The 21871-nt window shown below is 34.5% G+C and overlaps 1 protein-coding gene across 2 annotated transcripts in view; it reads left to right on the top strand.

Moving 5' to 3' along the window:
* prex2 (phosphatidylinositol-3,4,5-trisphosphate-dependent Rac exchange factor 2) overlaps positions 1-21871 on the top strand; it is a 258834-nt gene that overhangs the window by 40696 nt on the left and 196267 nt on the right. For both annotated transcript variants that reach the window (XM_001923322.6, XM_073940635.1), the window contains exons 3-6: positions 2655-2777; positions 5246-5350; positions 8679-8780; positions 13174-13335. In XM_001923322.6, the coding sequence (XP_001923357.1) occupies positions 2655-2777; positions 5246-5350; positions 8679-8780; positions 13174-13335 (492 nt within the window). The remainder of the gene's footprint in view (positions 1-2654; positions 2778-5245; positions 5351-8678; positions 8781-13173; positions 13336-21871) is intronic.

The raw sequence follows: 21871 nt of genomic DNA on the forward strand, positions 1-21871 counted from the left end.
ACATTAATACATAAAACACTAAGAAAAATTAATAAATCTTAAGGGTTCATTAAAGTCTTATGAAGTACATTTACATTTAGTCATTTGGCAGATATTTTATCCAAAGTGGCTTACAATTGAGGAGGCATTCAGCAATTCAATAAGAAGAGGCAGTGGTAGAAAGGCAGTGAAAGCCCAGACAGCAGCTGAAGTCTCTCAGGAGTTATTCAGCAAATCTCTGCCCTTTCTCATTGTAAATTAATATAAGCTGCTTCAGCCCAATATCTACATTAGCAGGATGATGATGAAGATGAAAACAGAGTGGACATTTCAGCTGGACAATGATCCGAAACACAGCCAAGGAAACTCTTAAATGCTTTCAGAAAAGGAAAATCAAGCTGAAGAATGGCCCAGCCAATCACCTGACTTAAAAAAAATAAAATAAAATAAAAATTAAACATCATATTTAATAGACAAAACCCACAGAACCTTTAAGATTTTTACACACTGTTGAAAAACACATGGCTGGGGAATTTATGTTATTTCATTTACCATAAAGGGGCCGTCTTTAAGCTGCCATCACCACAAAAACCTTTTATATTAAGCATTAAATACATTTAACTTTACCCATATTTGCTTGGGTTTCCTCTGGGTGCTACGGTTTCTGCAACAGTCCAAAGACATGCGCTATAAGTGAATTGGATGAACAAAATTGACCGTAGTGTATACATTATATGTCCACATATATGCCAAAAACATATATGTCCCCTACATGTGTAGCACATATATGTGCCAAATATGCAGGAAATATATATTCCACATATAAGCCAGAAACATATATGTCCCATATATGTAAGAAACATGTATGTCCACATATATGCCAGAAAGGTATACAACCCTTATGTGTATTACAAATAAATGTCCCAAATATTTCAGAGACATCTATGTCTACATATTTGCCGGAAACATATGTCCCCTACATGAATAGCACATATATGTCCCATATATGTCCACATATATGTTTTATATATGTCAGAAATATCTATGTCCACATATATGCCAGAAACATATAGGTCTACATATAGGCCAAAAACATATGTCCTCTACATGTATAGCACATATGTCCCATATATGTCAGAAACATACAGACCTTTTTCTTGGAACGCAAAATTACCCATGATGCTTTGCATGTATGCGCAAGGAGAATGCTAAGAATTTCCGGTCAGCAGCTGATGCATGTAAACAGTCACATTTGGACAGCTTTGAAACGATAGTTTTAATTTATTTTACCAGCTTTTATCATCTTTGAACTAATACTGTTGTCCATCAGCACCATCTCCTGGACTGAATATTTTTAAAAAATGCGATCTAATAGAATGGAAAACAGCTGCTGCGAGGCGTTTTTCCCTCGTTGTCAGACGGCATCTTCTGCCGTTTAAATGAAGCCTCGTCATCGCTAAAGTCAACAGTTTCTCTTTCTTTCAAATATATAACCAGCCCAAACAAATGTAGTTCACCAAAGTGTTTGACAGACACATACTGTACGAAGCCTGTACTGTCCCACTGACACACTGATTTAATAACTGTTACAACGTAAAAAAATATAGGCTAGTGTCATTTCGAAATGACAGAAAAACACAAACTGTGGTAAAATCACATGAAATGAAGCATAAACGGCTCGCGATTAGAATGAACAGCAAATCAGCCAGCAGAGGATCAGTAACAGACTTTTATTGGTCATTTTTGTAAATTGCTTGACTTAAATAAGTTTCATGCTAATAATACGGTTTGCACTATAATGCAGCGAAATATTGCGTGTGTGTGTGTGTGTGTGTGTGTGTGTATTGAAGAGCCGCTGAGATAACAGCTGTCAGGCCGGGACACACACACACTGTATTTCTGATGGCAGACAAGTGAACTAGGAGAATGTTTTTCTCGTATTACTGACAGGCTGGAACCACATCTGACAGTTTAAACGGCTTTAACAGACACATTTCTAAGTTGTGTGTCACAAAAGCACTCTGTAATATATTAAAAACGTTACTGAAACCCATTTTCGGAGCGCAAATTACCAGTTGTAAACGCTGTAAACGGAAGTTTTTAGCATTCTACCGGAAGACGCTGGTCGCTATGGCGCCCACCATGCAGCAGCCATGAAAAAGGTCTATATGCCGGAAACATATATGTCCATATATGTAAAACACATATATGTCCCATATATGCCAAAAAACATATATGTCCCCTACATGTTAGGCACATATATATATGTGGAAGGGCATCAGCTACATTTATCTCATTTTAAACATGTTTAATGATTTATTATTACAGACATTGATTTTGATTTCCATATTTTTTCTTTTCTAACTATATAAACAATCACAGTTTTTGTATTTTTACTCCATTTTTACACACATGTTTGCAAAAAGACGATACCATATGAACCTCTGATATCCATTTATTTTTGCAAGTACAATGAAAATAGAAATTTCAATAACAGAATTAATTAATTAAAAGGCCATAAAAAATAAAACCTCACAGGTGCCACTTTAGACTCATGTTATCATCGATGAGGAAAGTGCAGTCACTTCCAGACATTTTTAGACTCCTCTGTTTTTCCAGATACAGACAATGTCTCTCAATCAGTAAGTCAATGTTTCCATGTGTTTGCTTCGCAGGTGCTGTTTTCAAACCTGGAGGAGATCCTGTCTGTGCACAGGGACTTCCTGAACATGGTGGAAGAGCTGCTGCAGCCTGACCCAAACCCCTATCATGAAGTGGGCCACTGCTTCCTGCACTTTGTGAGTCACTGTCTGATACGCTCTCTCTTCACTTACTGTATTACACTCATCACTGCTGAAAACAACAGCTGAAGATTGCTTCAAGCAGGTTTGAACTCCAGAGGCCTGTTGAGCAAAACAAGTTAAACAAACTCGCAGAGTGAGTTTTAGATTCAGATAAGAGATTTTGATGCAAATTATGGAAACAAGACAATAGTTTTGCTTTTCTGTAGAAGATATTTCTTTTTATTGAATAATTAAATATTTGAAGATTATTTCTGAAAATAAGACAATATTTTCTGCTTGTAAAGAAAACGTTTTTTTGATTGAAAATTTTTTTGATTGGACTTTTTTTCCGAAAACAAGAAAATATTTTTTGCTTGTCTAAAAAACGTTTATTTGAAGCTTTATTTTAGATGTTTAGACATTATTTCTAAAAACAAGATAATATTTTTGCTTGTCTAGAAAATGATTCTTGATTAAATATTGTTTTTAGATGTTTGGACATTATTTCTGAAAACAAGACAATATTTATTTGTATATCAAAAAGGTTTCTTAAAAGATTTTTTTAAATGATTTTTTTTTTTAAAGAAAATATTTATTGATTATATATTTTTTTAGCCATTCGAACATTATTTCTGAAAACAAGATAATTTGTTTTGCATATCCAAATAGTTTTCTTTTATTGGAGATTTTTTTATTTTTTAGATATTTGGACTTTTTTTTGAAAACAAGATAAAATTTTGCTTGTCTAAAATGTTTCATTGAAGATTTAGTTTAGATGTTTGAACATTATTTCTGAAAACAAGATAATATTTATCTGCATATCTAAAAAGGTTTCTTTGATTTTTTTTAGGTGTATATTAGGGGTGTCAAAAATAATAGTTTTTTCTGTGCACTGCGATGCAGACGCGGACAATTTGGTATCGGTTCAGTAATAATCATAACCGGATATTACTGTCGTCATTTACCTCATATGCGCTCTGTTGCGAGGGAGGCGATCGCGAGTATTTACAGCGCTTTAACTACTTAAAACTCATAAATTGTGCACAATTTCACTGTGTGTTTGCTGGATCACAGTGCTTTCACTGACGTATACAACAATAGGCCCCTATTTCACTGAGATCAAGAGAATGAAAGTAGCCTACTCCATTTCTCTCTCTCTCTCTCTCGCGCGCATGCGCGCTCTGTCTCTCGCTCTGTCTCTCGCTCTGTCTCTGTCTCTCTCTCTCTTTCTCACACACACACAGTGGCCCATTTGAACTGCTGCCGTGGTTTTTCTTCGCTTCTCGGCTGTTTTACAACGTTACTTTTGCATCCAGAAACGAGCGTGTGTCTGCAGAGTTTTCTCCACCGTGTCTATCATACATCAGCTGTGAGATCGCCCCTGCCGCTTATCAGCATCACTCATCTGTGAAGAACGCAGCGCGCAAGAGCCAATCGCAATCGTTTTTTTTGAGGGTGTGACCAATCAAAGGGGTGTAAGAGAACTAGACAAGGATCAAGGATCAGAAATTGAGCTGGATATTTATATTTGTTTATGTTATTTGCTAAATGCTCGTTTTGTTTAAAGTTACAGTTTATATATCTGACTGTTTGTATTAAATGACAAAATTGTATTACAAATAGTATATAAATATAAATATATTCATATATTTTAATACAAGAAATGCTGCTGTGAAGAAAATATAAAACTGTGTATGGAAAGCACTGTCAATGCACCGTGATGCACCGAAATATCGAATTGAACCGAATCGATGGCATGATAATCGTAACCGAACCGAACCGTGAGACTAGTGTAGGTTCACACCTCTAATATATATTATATATTTTGCTCATCTAGAAAATGTTTCTTTGAAGATTTATTTTAGATGTTTGGACATTATTTCTGAAAACAAGATAATATTTTAGCATGTCTTTAAGGTTTCTTGATTGAAGATTTTTTTTTTAGATGTTTAGATATTATTTCTGAAAAGTTAAATTTTTTTACCTTTAAACTGAAATTTTCCCTATTTTATCAAAATGAAAGTGTTTATTTTTTTCCACACTGTGAAAAAAAAAAAGTTCAATTAATTTTTTAAGCTGAATCAAATGAGTTCATTGAATATTAAAGAAGCTTGTGTAAAAACATATGCTGTCAGGACTAATTGATAATATATATTTTTTTATAGTGCAGTTTTTTAAACAAAAACTCGAAAGGATAAACAATGCAGTTTCCTTTTCACAGTCAACTTTGATCAGATTTACTGAACAGCCTAATAATTTTGACCTGTACCAAATAGCTGTTTTTTTCTTTCTTCGAGGATTCAGGTGATCATCAGAGAGAATACTGTGTTGATCTTTGGATCGGTGTGTTTTCTTCTGTGGGCAAAAGCTCAGAGATGCTGGATTTATGAGTCAAACCTCTGAATAAGCAGTCAGTCGTATGCAGCTTCTGAAGCTTTAGTAGATCTGGTCTCATGTGTGTTTGTGTGTGTGTATCTGCTCAGAGAGGACGCTTTCAGATTTACGACGAGTATTGTGGAAACCATGAAAAAGCCCAGCGGCTCCTGCTAGAGCTCAATAAGATCAGGACAGTTCGCACACTTCTGCTGGTAAGACACTCAGTAGTGCACTGTGGATTATTCTGCAGTGTGTTTACAGTGTTTATTGCTGCTGTTTTTACACTTGGTTTTCATCTCATTTAAAAACTGACATATGGATTCATAATGATCAAGAGAAAAATAAAAAATAAATGAACTGTACATATCAGTATCTGTGCATGTGATAATTGATACGTAATGTTTCATTTATATTTAATATGCTTTAAATACATTAAGGGCACAAAGGTGGAGCAGTGGGTAGCATAATCACGTCACAGAAGGTCGCTTGTTCGAGCCTTGGCTGGGTCAGTTGGTATTTCTGTGTGGAGTTTGCATGTTCTCCCCATGTTCGCATGGGTTTCCTCGGGGTGCTCCAGTTTCCCCCACAGTCCAAAGACATGCACTATAGGTGAATTGAATAAGCTAAATTAGCCATAGTGTATGTGTGTGAATGCGAGAGTGTATGCGTGTTTCCCAGTGTTGGGTTGCAGCTTGAAGGGCATCCGCTGCATAAAAAGTATGCTGGATAAGTTGCCGGTTCATTCCGCTGTGGCTACCCCTGATTAATAAAGATACTAAACCGAAAAGTAATCGAATGAATAAATGGATAAATGAATGAATGAATAAATACATTAAAACATGGAGGTGATTCATGTTTAGAATTTAAATTTAGTTGTACTTTTATTCCCATTTTTTTTATTGAAATGTTTTTAAAATAATGTTGTTAATTGCTTTCTGTAGATGTTTTCTGTGTTTTAATTTAATTTAATTTAATTTAATTTAATTTAATTTAATTTAATTTAATTTAATTTAATTTAATTTAATTTAATTTAATTTAATTTAATTTAATTTAATTTAATTTAATTTAATTTAATTTAATTTAATTTAAGCTTTTTTGCTGCAATTTTTACTCTGATGATGGCAATGTTGATGCAAAAAAACTTGTTTTACTGTAATTTTCTATTTTATTTTATTTTATTTCAGATTAAGTAAGTGTTAAGTAAGAAATATAATCAAGTTTTTATGGATTTTTTGTATTACATTAATATTATTTATTGGTATTTTTTAGTTCAAACAAAAACCAAAATATTATCACATTTGTTTTGGGATTTATTTATTATATAAATCATTTTTTGCTATATTAACAAATATATCAAACAACATTTGGGAAAATTCTTACTGTAGTAAGGAAGATCTGATTCACTCTTGTCTGTCACTGTGCTGTTTATCTACATAAAGGCTACATGCATCAGAGAAATACTGAGAGATCTCTGTGGCTCTAACACACACATGGAAACGGTGGGCTGGGAGAACCAGTTCATTTGAATTAAAGGCACTGGCAACAAAACAGCTACGTCATAACAGCTCAAATTTCCCAGATTTAAAAAGGTATAATAAATAATCTGATTGGTATTTTGAGTTGGAACTTTACAGACACATTCTTGAGACTCAAAATAATTACCCTAAACCTTGATTTTATTATTATAAATTTAGATTATTTTAAATATTATTTTTAATTATTATTTATTGCCATAGTTCTTTATACTTCTTATAAGACTGCTCTATGATTTAAGTTTATTTTAGTTTGTTTAATACACCACACACAAACAAACACACAAAATTCATAGCCTATTGAAGTGCTAAGCATATCCTAACAAAGCCACTCTCAAAGCCTTCATTTGCATTAAACACATGCTGAAGACTGATGTTTTTGCTAGACATATTTCCGGCTCTTCTCCCTGGACGATGAGCTCATTAATGATCATTGTTAATGGTCAGGAGCAGGTGAAGGTCAGTTCTGACACTGAGGCTCAGAGCGTGTGTGTGTGTGTATGTGTGTGTGTGTGTGTGTGTGTGTGTGTGTGTGTGTGTGTGTGTGTGTAGGTGTAACACTAGATCTCTTGACCTGCTGCGATACACTTCAGCTCCTTAGAGAGACCGACGTGAATTCGTTTTCACTGGCCGAACTGACAGATTGTCCTTCAGTTTTGTAATGGAATGCAGACAGACGCTGACCGCTCTGAAACACTCAAATACATTATACATTTAAAGACAAGCTGCACACTTGTATATTTTAAGCTGTATTTTAATATTTGTGTCATCTGTTAACTTGTGGATGCACTAGTTTTAAAATATAATAACTTGTGTATTTTATATATTTTAAGAAATGTTAAAATCTTTAGTGCTTATATTATCATTTTTTTTTATTTAACCATTTTAAATTTAAATTTTTAAATTTAAAATTTAATTTAAACTTTTCTTTTCCTTTTTTTTAATGTGATTTTTATATTGGTACTTGTTTTATTTTATTTTATTTTTTTAAACATTTGGTGACAAAACTATTACAAAAATATTTTAAAGTATTTTATATATATATATATATATATATATATATATATATATATATATATATATATATATATACATACATATATATATATATATATATACATATATATATACATACGTATATATATATATATATATATATATATATATATATATATATATATATATATATATATATATATATATATATATATATATATATATATATATATATAATTTTATTTTGTTGTTTACTTTTTTAAAATAAAATTAAGCATTTTGATTCTGTAGTAAAAGTTTCCAAATAACTTAACAATAACAATTTTTAAAAATTATTTTATTATTTTATTATTACGGTTAATTTCCTTAGTGCTTATAGTATAATGTTTTAATTTAATTAAAAATTTAATATAAATTTTAATTTAAAATTCAAATAAAAACACTTTTATAAATAAATTTTTTATTGCATTTAAAATATATATATATTTTAATAATTTATTTAATTTAATTTCATTTAAATTTCAAATAAAAAACTTTCATAAATAAAAACATTTATGCTATAAATAAAATAAATAATAAAATATAATAAATTCGATTATAAATATATTTTTATGCTATAAATAATACACCTTAAAAAGGCTGTAATTTTATTTTAATATTTTTTGCTATTTTAAAAATACAGATAAAGATAAATTCAGATAAACTATAGTGTTTACCCAAAAACACAAATATAATTACTCATTTTCTCTGAAGTAAAGAATAATGTAAGTTATCTACACAGTTGGATTGCAAGCTTTTAGATTTACTGCTTCCTGAGTCTTTGAACTCATGCTGTGCAGCTACACAGCCGTAATTGAATTTGATTTAATGGCAATTTTATAGCTATAACCCTGAAACAGCCACTGTTTCAACCTTCTGAAACTCGAGTTCAAGTACAGAATGTTAGCAAAGAGCGCACTGGGGATTTTCTGTTATATTTTGACCCTCTTTTCATCTGTTTTCATCTCTGAAGAACTGCATGTTACTGGGCGGCAGAAAGAACACGGAGGTTCCTTTGGAGGGATACCTGGTTGCACCCATTCAGAGGATCTGCAAATACCCTTTAATTCTGAGAGTGAGTACAGATTATTTACCTATACACATTTTAATAGTTCATTACTTGTAACATGACCAAATTTTTGTTCATCATTATTACGTGAAATATTTATAAAAGAAAGTCAGGCAGTGATGTTTTATGTCATCACTTTACATGGAGGGGCACATTGTCTTTAACTCATTTTCAACTGCTCATGGACTCTTGTGTTTAAACATAACAGTTATGTTTGTCCGTCTAGTGTGTGTTTACACTGAAAACATCAACACAACCATTAAAACGAACCGTTTAAACAAAGGAGTCCATGAGTAGTTCAGAATGAGTAAATGATAATGTGCCCCTCTAAGTAAAGTGATGACGTAAAGATGCATTAACAGGTCGTGAGTGCATGTCAGTTACATTTAGCTGAAACTAAAGTGTTAATTAATGCATTAACAAACATTAACTTACTGTACAAGTACATAAGTTCATAATTTAGTAATGTTTAATGTACATTGTTATTCATGTAGTGATATTCAAAATGAAATGTATTGAGTTTATGCATTTAATTAAAAATTTAGGCATATGCAGTATATTGAATGCATGCACTGAAAAAAAAGAAAGTAAAATATCCTCCTGTACTCTTCTTATTTGTGTACAGTGTACTAAACAATATCATTTTAGTCGAAAAGTGTGCTCAGATTGAGAAAACCTGCATTATACTATGTTTAATTTGAAACATTGGTGTGTTGGAGAGTTTATTTGACTGCATTGCAGAGAGCTAGCACTCATGTAACGTCTGTTTCATTCATACTGGCAGACAAAGGGCGCCCTTGCACAGAAAGTCTACAAGTGAGACTCAGAAAAGTGATTTTGTATGATGTTCATGCGGCATTCAGAAGCTCATACAGTGTTTATGGGTTGAAAAGCAATCTTTTAGATGTTTGAAATATATATATCTTTTTAAGATGGCGATGTACTTGCCATACAAAAAAAAAATCACAATGGCTGCGTCCGAAACCGCATACTTCCATACTATATAGTACGCCAAAATCAGTATGCGAGCCGAGTAGTATGTCCGAATACATAGAATTCGAAAATCAGTATGCGAGAAGTACCCGGATGACTTACTACTTCCGGCGAAATTCTGGAGTGCGCATCTCATGCACGCTGCGCTATCCCATGATGCCCCACGAGCGAATTCATGAATGGGAGTGAAGCGACGCAAATTACGCAGGTAGGTCGTGTGACCATGACAAAATGGCGGATGTAGTACGTCCGAATTCCATTCATACTTTCACATTCATACTGTATAGAACGTACTTTTCTAACGGCCGAGTAGTATGTTTAAATTCAAATACAGTACCTACTGAGTAGTAGGCGGTTTCGGACGCAGCCAATGTTTTAAACTCACACATACAAAATTGGTAATCTGAACGTTTTTGCTTTTTCCATTTAAGTTCGGTTTGAATAATCATCATTGTTTTAAAATATCATATTTTGTCAATGTAAGTTACACAGCTGTTTGTAAATGATGACTACATAAATTTAGTTTATTTTAACAAACTCTCCAGCAATACATGCATCCCAGCTTGTAAAACTGACATTTATGGTGATGTTCATGTGTAATCAACTTGTAAATTAATTTACAACATGATTTGAATGCAATAGAAAACATCCAGCTAAAGCTACATTTGAAAAATATGTGGATAGAGATAAAACGTATTTTTTTTCCAAGTCATATCTTGTTTTTTTTTATAAAAATAGTTTGTGTTTATAATCTAATGTATGCCATTATTGCCTGTATCGCTAAATTGTTGCTAAATTCTTTATTTCATTTCTCATTCTGTCATAATTATTTACACTGGATTACAGAAAGGATTTTTTTTTTTCATTTTGAAGCAGCATAATGGTATTTACTGTATATCATGAATTGTTTTTATGCTATGCTAACCCTACATGCTAGCTCTCCTTAATACCTCAGCTGCCAGTTTGTGATTATTTTGAGACTTTGAATAGTTCTGTCTCTGACAAAAGTCTTGTCACTTGTGTACAAATTGACCTGAAGTGCCGCTGAAATATATTTCAAAAGATTTTTTATTTTTATTTTTTTACAAAAAATGGCTCATTTAATCACATTTTTAAATAATGTTTCAGTGTCAAACAAAACTGCCTAAAGTATTTTAATATTTCAAGCTTGGTAAAACCCATTAAGTCAATTTTTGCAAAGATGTAAGTGTTTTCGCCTTGTCATATGAGCTTCACCTGTAACTAAAAATGGATAATAAAGGTCTCAGGTGTGTATAAAAAGATCGCCAAGTACACTAGACCTTCACATCAACCATAACTAGACTTCTGCAAACATGCCTGAGAATAAAAAGTTGATTATCAAAAGGCTGAAGACCAGATCCACTGCTGATGTAGCAGACACCTTCAATGTGTCTCAGCGTCAAGTACAGAGAAAAAAAAAAAAACTTGAAGAGACTTGAAGATATTGCCAAAGCCCACAGCCTGCTAAAAGGATGGATGCTGGAAAAGTGGCAGAAAGTAGATTTTTCAGATGAATATTCTGTTGGATTACACCTCAGTCCCCGCAAATATTGCAGGACACCTACTAGAACCCACATGTGTCTGAGATTCACCCAGAAAACCGTGAAGTTTTGTGCCGGAAAAATCATAGTCTGGGGTTACATCTAGTAAGGAGGCTTGCGAAAAATTGAGTTAGGCAACATCAATTGTCTGAAATACCAAGAAATCTTAGCTACCTTGTATATTCCCATCCATGAAAGAGGCCAAATTTTGCAGCAAGATGGTGCTCCATCGCATACTTCCATCTCCACATCAAATTTCCTTAAGGCGAGGAAGATCAAGATGCTCCAGGATTGGCCTACCCAGTCACCAGACATGAACTTCACTAAGCATATGTTGGGTAGGATGAAAGAGGAAGCATAGAAGACAAAACCAAACAATATTGATGAACTCTAGAAGGCATGCAAGGCTGCTTTCTTTGCTAATCCTAATGACTTCCTCATTATAATTATATGAATCATTGCCAAACCACAGGGATGCAGTCTTTCTAAGCTCATGGAAGTCATGCAAGATATTAAATTTGGATCTCACAGCACCACTACTTAATTTGCTGACATATTTTTGTATTTGCAGTAAATTTGTTTGATTTCTGTATAGGCGACAAAACTTTTGTTTTGCCAAAATTTGACATTTCTGTCTTGATTAAATGATAAATCTTTTTTCAGTGTATTAAACATCATATGGGAGGGTTTAAGCTTTTCATATGAGCCATTTCTAACACCAATTGATTCATTAAGTCAATAGCAGGTGTTTCTACAAAATAAATAAGCAACAAGACTTTTGTCACAGACTGTAGGTCAGTTTTATTTATATAGCACATTTATCGCAGCAAAACTGGCCAAAGTGCTGAACATACAACAGAGTGGAGCAAAAGTAAAAGGAATAAAACAAATATAAAACAAACTGATATAAAACATATGAAAATACACACAGCAATTAAAAAGCTTGGAAGTCAAAATGCATTTTCAACAGTTTTAAAAGATAAAGTTGCCTGGCGGATGTCTAGAGGCAAATCCATAAAAGATAATTGGAGTGTTCCTTTTTAAAAAATTGCATTCCACACAAAGGCAAGGTTTAAATATTTAAATATAATGTTTAATCATAGAAATATAGTATTGAATCCAGCTAAAACATGTTTTTGATCCTTTGATCCTTATATTTATCATTCCGACAGCTCAAACACAAATCATTAGAGCACTAAGCACTATAGAGTACATGTTTCTGGTTAAAAGCTAAAGTGTTAATTATACTGTACATTTACACAGAAAATCAACAGCAATTTCACAAGCTTATATTTGGTCTAGTTTCATCTATTGCCAGCCTCACTGCTAATGTTTCGTGGCTGTTCGTGAACCCAATACACACGAAAACTGAAATGTTTTACTGTAAACACCCACAAGCGCTGGTTCACGAAATAAGCCTATCGTTTCTGGCATATTTACTGAGCTTCTCACAGTCAGAGCCCGCCACGGCCCCTCTCGCTAAATACCAGCGATAGGCATCTGTGGTTGCTCAGATATTTCAAGATGTAAATGTGAGCGACAGAATTAAACTGATGAGGCAGAACCCTTGGGTTAGACTTTGTTTAGAGATAAGTATCTTCCTCTGCAGACCCTGCCTTGCAGTAGCAGCGTTATTACAAGCTACACACACAATTCTCACTATAATTTGTCAAAAAAATATAGCTGCTAGTTTTGATTTAATTCAATCATTGAATGTTAGACTTTCTTTCAAAGCTAAGCTCACATTGTACTGGTTTTATGATGTGTGATTTGTTGTAATTACACCACTTTCTTGTCACGAAATGTTTGGTAATGTAATGTCACATAATGTTTGTGGATTTTAGGAGCTGCTGAAACGAACCCCAAAGAAACACAATGATTACTCGAAAGTGCAGGAGTCGCTGCAGGTGATGAAAGCCGTTTGCTCGAGTATCAATGAAGCCAAAAGGCAGATGGAGAAACTGGAGGTGTTAGAAGAGTGGCAGTCACATATTGAAGGCTGGGAGGTAAAAACACTCACATACACACTAATAATGGGAATCTACTTTTGTACACTGTTGGTGCTCACACAAATCCTAAAATGAATATGAAGTCAGTTTAGTTTTTCAAGGAATTTGGAACAAACATGAACAAACAAAAAATCTTTGCTGTCACTCCATTGAAAACTCTGGACATCAAGAAGAGATCAAAAAACTGTGACCCTGGACCACAAAAACAGCTGCACTGGTATAATTGCAGGAATAAGCAACAATTAATATTTGAGTCAAACTAATTTATTTTCATTTAATACAAAATAATATTTGAATGTTAAGTAATAATTGTCTTCCATGAATATGTTTTGTAAATTTCTTACCCAGCCGATTCGAATGGTATCACTAAATTGAATGGGCATTATCAGTGGTTATCAGCTGATAGATATGGGCCAGTAGGGACCCTTACCCCTACCCCAACTCTAAGCCCAACCATCAGAGTAATGTAAAAACAGATCTGGATCTGGAGTCTTCTCTATAGTACAGCTGATTAACCATGTGGATAGATGATAACAGCAGAAGCGCAGAAAGCCCCTACTGGCCCATACCTATCAGTTGATTAACACTGATTACGGAAGTTCAATCCAGTGATAACATTCGAAGCGGGTGTCTTACCACAAATATATCAAAACTTAATTTTTTATTAGTAATATCTACTGTTGGGAATTTCTTTTGGACATTTTCTCAATATTTAGATTTATTTACTCCTCAGATCCCCAATTTTTGAGTAATTGTATCTTGACTACAAATTATTCTATATTAGCAAACCATACGTGCATTTACAACCATATATTTCAATGTGGCGACGCAGTGGCGCAGTAAGTAGCGCTGTCGCCTCACAGCAAGAAGGTTGCTGGATCGAGCTTCGGCTGGGTCAGGCATAGTGTCTCTCAAGCTAGTTTGCTTGGTGTGTCAGAATAGGTCACCTCTCATCAGGCTACCATCAGAAGGAGTCTGCATGTATTCAGAATGTCCTTGGTGAAATAGAAGGCTTTGATTGGCTGTCCACCTACCAATCAGAGCACGAAAACTGAAATTGAAGTGACAAAGCTACAGTAATTTTATTGCGTTTCTTAAATATTTGCAAACTAAATGGATTATCTGATATTTTTGCATGAACAAATCCCTCTGTGGTGAGCGTTTGTTTACAGTTTGTATGTGTGTACTGTAGCACTAGTTCTGGTATCCCTGTGCAATGGCAATACAGAGTACTGCCATCTGCTGTTATGGAAAGATACCGTACATACTCTCACACAGATGCAGAACATACCTTCTTTGTTTTAGTCAGCTGTTGTCTGTTTGGTGTGTTCAAGCACAGCTTTTCGGTCAAGACAGGATCAGGCATAACCAATGCGAGTCAACAACACAGTCAGATTTTGTCAATTTTTGTAGTTTCAAAACATGCCAGAACTGTCCAACAAGTTTCTAATATTAAATTAGCCTAAATTACTGCAAACACACTATTTTTATCTAATATAAACTGTGATTTTTTTTGCAGTTGTCCACAGTTGTACAGCTTAATATCTTTATAAATTTTAAAAGTTTTTTAAATAGATGTGTTCGTCATATTATAACTGTCTTTACATTCACATCTAATCTATTAAATTAATCCTCACTGAATAAAAACAAACTGAATAATAACGTAAATATAGCTAACTACTTCTCCTGGATTACTTTGACATCATAAGACAAGATGCAGCATCACCAACCCACAGAACCTTATTCTTAATTTTGCTATTGCCTTTGATGCAAATGGTTGAAAGCCTAAAATCTTAAGACCTAATTGAACTGGATGCTTTTGTCCATTTGTTCTTTCAGCCTCCCTCCACCCACCAGCTCAGATGAGTGCTCTTTATACTCTGCCAGCGCTGTCTGCTTTTTGCATCAATGCCTTTAATTAGACCCACTTTGTACCGTAGCGACCGCTTGACCATAGCACAAGATTAACTCCGCCATTATTCATATTTAGATGGCTGATTAGCGCAGAAATACTTTCACAAGAGCTCTATGAACGAACCACAAACTACATCCAACGTGCAGAGTTGTTCAATCCCCATGACCCATCAAATAACCAGCAGGTACCATCGACTGCAGTTCGAAACTCATTTATTTTCTAGACCTCGCCCTTAATAATGTGTGACTGGGCATAGGGCTGTCGGCCAAGGGTAACAATGGTAGTGATTGTGCGGGCAGTGTGGGTTCTGTGCTTGGGGTTTATGTAACAGACCCATCCCGTCCTGTCCACTGAGGTTTTATGCAGGCGGGCTGCATGGTGGAAAGATAGAAAGAGGTGAAGTAAAAGACCCAGACATGGTGAACTCGAACTCATTAGGATGTAGAAGTCGATAAGGACATGAATTAATAGAGTGACTACAGTAGTTTAGATGATACCTGAATGAATGTTCTCTTTTGCTTAATTAACCTAATGTAGAAACTAAGAACATGCAAAAGTCAGATGTCCTGCATGTCTTGCTTTTAGTTTATTTATTTATTTATTTTGGCACCACTCACTGTTTAATTAAATTTCAAATCAAATTTATTTGTACTGTATAGCGCTTTTTACAATTGTTATTTCAAAGCAGCTTTACAAAACACATTATTGCATTTATTTATTTATTTATTTATTTATTTATTTATTTATTTATTTATTTATTTATTTATTTATTTATTTATTTATTTATTTATTCATTAATTCATTCATCTATCTATCTATCTATCTATCTATCTATCTATCTATCTATCTATCTATCTATCTATCTATCTATCTATCTATCTATCTATCTATCTATCTATCTATCTATCTATCTATCTATCATCGTCTGTCTGTCTGTCTGTCTGTCTGTCTGTCTGTCTGTCTGTCTGTCTGTCTATCTATCTATCTATCTATCCATCCATCCATCCATCCATCCATCCGTCCATCCATCCATCCATCCATCTTTCTATCTATTTATTTATTTATTTATTTATGTGTGTATGTATGTTTGTACTTTTGTTTTAGTTTTTTTTCTTTAGTTTTAAATTCCAAAATGAATCCTCCTTGCACTTAAAAACTTTACAATGATAATAAAGCTTGTTAACAAGTTTTTAATGATTAATGAATTAAACAAAGCATTGTTTCGTTATTTCATCTTCATTTACAAGTAGCAAAGTATTTACAGCTACTGAATATTTCTGTTCATTCGCATTCTGCCCCTTTGTGCCACCTGGGGGCATATTGATGGCTCGCAAACTGCTGTTACACCTAAAAACATGTTCGTAATTCCTTAGTTCCGCGGCGGCACCACAGATGGTGGTAATGATAATTTGAAGTTTCACCCACTGTAAAAATTTAAACATAGTTAACCTGCAGTTTTATGCAGTTTTATCTGGCTGGAGTCTTTTCCCTTTGAATAAGGCTTAATTTTAAAGAACCCCTATTATAGGTTTTTGAAAATGACCTTCCATACAATGTCCACAGCCATATCACCCTGCAGCCCAAAAGCAGTTACTCACCAAAGCTAAGCAGGGCTGAGCCTGGTCAGTACCTGGATGAGAGACCACATGGGAAACTAGGTTGCTGTTGGAAGTGGTGTTAGTGAGGCCAGCAGGGAGTGCTCAACCTGTGGTCTGCGTGAGTCCTAATGTACCAGTAAAAGTGAAGGGGACACTACACTGTCGGTGGGCGCCGTCTTTCGGATGAGAAATTAAACCGAGGTCCTGACTCTCTGTGGTCATTAAAAATCCCATGACACTTGTGAAAGAGCAGAGGTGTAACCCTGGTGTCCTGGCCAAAGTCCCTCTATCGGCCCTTACGACCATGGCCTCCCAATCATCCCCATCCACCAAATTGGCTCTGTTACTATCTGTCCACTCCACCAATAGCTGGTGTGTGGTGAGCGCACTGGTGCCTTTGTCCTGGGGCAGCCGTTGCATCATCTGAGTGGATGTTTTACACTGGTGGTGGTGTGGAGAGACCCCCTTCATGATTGTAAAGTGCTTTGGGTGTACGGCCATACAACTGAAAGTCGTTTAAATGATTTGTTGTTCTACACGTGTAGCGGTCAAGTTTTAAATTAGTTCAGCTTTTGCCACTGTGTGGATTCATACTGAGTGTGTGTAATTGTTATTACTTATGGTTAGGAATAGAGCAATATGCTGGTATTAAAATGCATTGCTTTAATGCACTCCTGCGTTGGGCTCACACATATACTCTGCACTCTGACTACTTCAACATTTTTGATTAGCCATGGTGGGCATTTCTTTTTTTCTTGCGCTGAACGCAGTCTACCAATCGCAACAGGCTGGGTCATCGGGCCAATCAGCGCATATTAGAATTGTGCTAGAGAGGGGTTTGGGAAGAAACGAATCTCTGACCAAAACAAATGGGAGTCATTGTGATAATTTGGTAAAAATAAATGCATATCATAACACGATGAAAGGTTTTTTTGACCTTGCATGCATATCAGCCTCTTTTTGGAGACCAAAATATGACATTTTTAATGCATAATAGGGGCTTTTTAAATTTATATAGGCTTGATTCTACAAAAAGCTACTCCTCAGAGATTTTGGTTTATATTGACATGTAGGCATCTAGGGATGGGTGATATCTTGTTATTGATTTCATTCAAGATGGACACCACCTAACAAAAGAAAACCAAGAAAATCCAAAAACACCTACCGTAGAACCGTGGTACAGGATTATGTCCCACAGGGGATGAACATAAGGAAGTAAGATATGTCCTTTTACAAATCCCATCTGTAAAGTGGTTATTTAAAGTTACTGTTGCCTTTCTATCAATTCAAACCAGTCTTGTCAATCTCCTTCGACCTTTTCAACAAGGCATTTCTCTTTACAGCTATTCTCTGTGAACCCCAGAGATGGTTGTGTGTAAGAAAACCCAAAGATCAGCAGGTTTTGAAGAGCTCAGGCCAACCTGTTTGGAATTTAAATCACCTTTCTTCCCCATTTTACATTTACATTTAGTAATTTGGCAGACACTTTTGTCCAAAGTGACTTATGTAGTGATTTTTTTGTGTGTTTAAAGTGTCAGAGATGAAAGATAAAAGAGTGTGTTTCTTGCAGGTGGTTTGTAAACTCATTTTAACATTAGCTTTGGATTTTAGAAGGCCATCTTATGCATGGGGAAATGTATTAAATTACTGTCATGAGATTAGGTGAACAGGTAAAGAGTGTTGAGCGAGGGTATATTTTCTGTTCCAACATCTGTGTTTTTATGAGTGTGGGTGGTGTTACTAATGATGTTTTCTGGTGTTGATGGGACGCTGTGGTAGGTGTGAGTCATTCTGGCATGATGGCACTAGACTGAGCTAACGGTTGTGGTTAACGTGTTAACCATAAACGGTTCTCTGCTAAATGTATGCGTAAAGCTTCCCATATCATTGCACTTTTGATTAAAGAAACTCACAATATAAATACTTCACAATGTTCTATATTGGGTTATTTTTGCAGATGGCGATACAGTAGACTGCGTTTATGCTTTGAATCTGTTTATCCATCTGCTCAGTGAGTCACAGAGCCATCACATATTCATGTATTTGTTAGCACTTTGAGTCTTGCATGTTTAGAGATTAAACCGCAATTATCGTGCCTATTTTTAAACAAATAAGCAGACGTTTTTTGGCATTTGATCCCTCATGTCCTTGTATTTTAAAAAGACATTTTGCAAAACAAAGGCTGTGTTGTTTTAGCGTGCAGGGTGCGTGTTGAAATGATCTTAGCCAGGTTTCTCTGTCCACATCAACCATTGTAAAAACACACCACAGAATGAAAAACAGGCGGTCAGATTTTTACAAGGCAAATATAGTGGAATGCTTTATAAAAGACAGACTTGGCTTTTAAAAATATTGTTGACTGAATTTTCTTTTTAAGATCTACAAGATTTTTTTTCTTTTCTTGTCTGTGACATATCTTGAGATGTCACACCCTTCATGTAGGCGAGAAATTATATACATTTGGTTTGTGCGGGCAGAACTGTCACAATATGTTTCTCAGAGGATGGCAATGAATATTATGAGAACATTTATGTGCGCCGTTTGGTTTTACTTGCTGTTCTGAGTGCAGTGACTCTTCCAAAACTGCTTTTATGAAGTGCAGAGTGACCTTTTGGAAGCAGTTCCCAAATCTGTTTTGGCCTTTTGTGCTACATTTCTGGTCTTTTGCCCTTTGCTTTCTTATTCAGGAAACAAAGACTTTGACAAGACAAGGAAGCAAAAGATCTGACATTAGATTTGTAATTTTTTAGTTTGTTTTCATTCTGTTACATTGTATTTGCTGGATTTTTATCACTGCCATCTGAAGTATACACCTGTAAAACAGTGTTAATGGAATCTAAAATAGTTTGAGATTGTTTTACAAGAACAGAAATGTTGTATAGTGACATGGGTATGACCTGTCTTTTGACATTCAAATTTTGCCTCCAGTTTTCTTAAAGGGTTGAGTTTAGGGGTGGGGTAAGGCCATATAATAAGGTTTTTATTTTTTTTTACCATATTACATGTATTATGCCTATGAAGAGTCTAAACATCATAAAGTGGTTTGGAACGGAACCTGGCACATTTGCCTTGTTAGTGTGGTTCATTTGGGCATATGCAGGCCCGTAGCCAACTTGGTGAAAAGGGTGATTCTTTTTTTTATTTTTAAAGTGGAACATTTTGCAGATATACACCTAATTTTCTATTTAATTATTTGATTTAAATACATTTTAAGTACTACTTTTAGCTGTATTAGCTTGTCGAATGGTCACCATAACCACACTTTTTGATGTACCAAAAATACTTCCTAGATTTAGAATAAAGAAATATGAAACAAATACTTAATTTTAAAATACAGATTTCTTTTATCATATATCTTTTTTTTTATTTATTTATATATTTTTTTATAGAATTCGTTTTAAATTAAAAACAAGCCGTTTGTGATTTATTAGGCAAATTGGCCAGCTCATTCACATTTCCAAATTTGGCCATTTGAATAATAATAATAATAATAATAATAAAAAAATAAAAGTAATGTGGAGCTTCTCAATTTTTGTAGCATTTCTTGTAAAAAAAAAGCACATTTGAAAATGTATGGATAACAACAATGGTATTTAAATACATTTTAATTGTATGGGTTGTCGGTGGATTATTTTCACTATTTATTTGATTTAATGGCAGGAGTTAAAATAGGACAAATAAGCTCATATATAGGACAAATTCTGGATCTTTGTCAGTGAGGGGTGGGTCTTTTGAACCACCTGAATCCCTCCTGGGTACATGCCTGATATGTGAACACCGCAATCGCTCAGAGATTGCCTGAACAAGCCTATTATTCTTGACTTGGTTGAAACAAACTCTGGAGTAGTTTGATTGTAGTGAGAAAGCAATACGATCCAACGAGCTAACAAACCAGCCTATATCACAGTGTATTATGGTTATGTAAGCCATATGGCTATATACAGAGATAATTATAGGTAGGGCAGGATGTCATTCCTACTGGTAAATGTACATTTTATGTCGAATATGAAAGGGAAATTATGCTGAATTATCACTGAGTGCTGTTTATCCAACTGTTCTGAATTATCTCACTGTAATTTATAACTTTTTGATTTAGTGGCTAATTCGTATAAATTCTTCCAATCTCATTTGTACAATTTACGATTTGCTAATCCCCCAATAACAGTTGGGTTATAGGTGCAGGGTTGGGTGTCCCGCCTCCTTTTTAAAATCCTATATTTTCATACATCTGAACTGTATTAATTCGTACAATTAGCCACAAAACTTACAAAACGTAAAATAGTTAGGTTTCTTTGTGAGATCAGGTTGGTTTATAATTACCATAATTTTGCCATATTTTAATCTTATATTATTTTGTATCAGGCCTATTTTGTTAATTTCTGCACTGTCAACTCGAAAGAAACATCAATATTCATCTGCTTCATGATCTGACTGCAGTCTCGGTTCATCTGTTATTTCTCTCTATAATGTAAAGCCTATAAAACATAATCTACTTTAAATAACATTTTTAAGCTCATTATTATTATTGAAGGCGAAGCAGTGGCACAGTAGTTAGTGCTGTCGCCTCACAGCAAGAAGGTCGCTGGGTAGAGCCTACACTGTTAGACATTTCAAACTCATTTTACAGTAACTTACTGGCAACATTGTTGATAGATAGACAACCCTTGACAACTGAAATGAGGGTTTGAGAAAGTCTTACCTTTCTGATTTACAGTTAGGTCCGCTCATCTGCTCATTGTAATTGGGATAATGAGGGAATAAATCACACCTGGCCATCGAACAGTTTAGAAGCCAAATGTCCAATTACTTTCGAACCCTTAACAAGTGGGAGGCACATGCGCAAACTGTTGTTCACCTGATTTGGATGTAAATACCCTCAAATTAAAGCTGTCAGTCTTCAGTTAAAGCACATCTTTTTTGTTTAATTTAAAATCCATTGTGTTGGTGTCAAAAATGTTAGAATTGTGTCAATGTCTAGATATTTATGGACCTAACTGTATATTTGATGTCTATGTCTGTG

The sequence above is a fragment of the Danio rerio genome, chromosome 24 (genome assembly GCF_049306965.1).
Source record: "Danio rerio strain Tuebingen ecotype United States chromosome 24, GRCz12tu, whole genome shotgun sequence".
Classification (NCBI taxonomy): domain Eukaryota; kingdom Metazoa; phylum Chordata; class Actinopteri; order Cypriniformes; family Danionidae; genus Danio; species Danio rerio.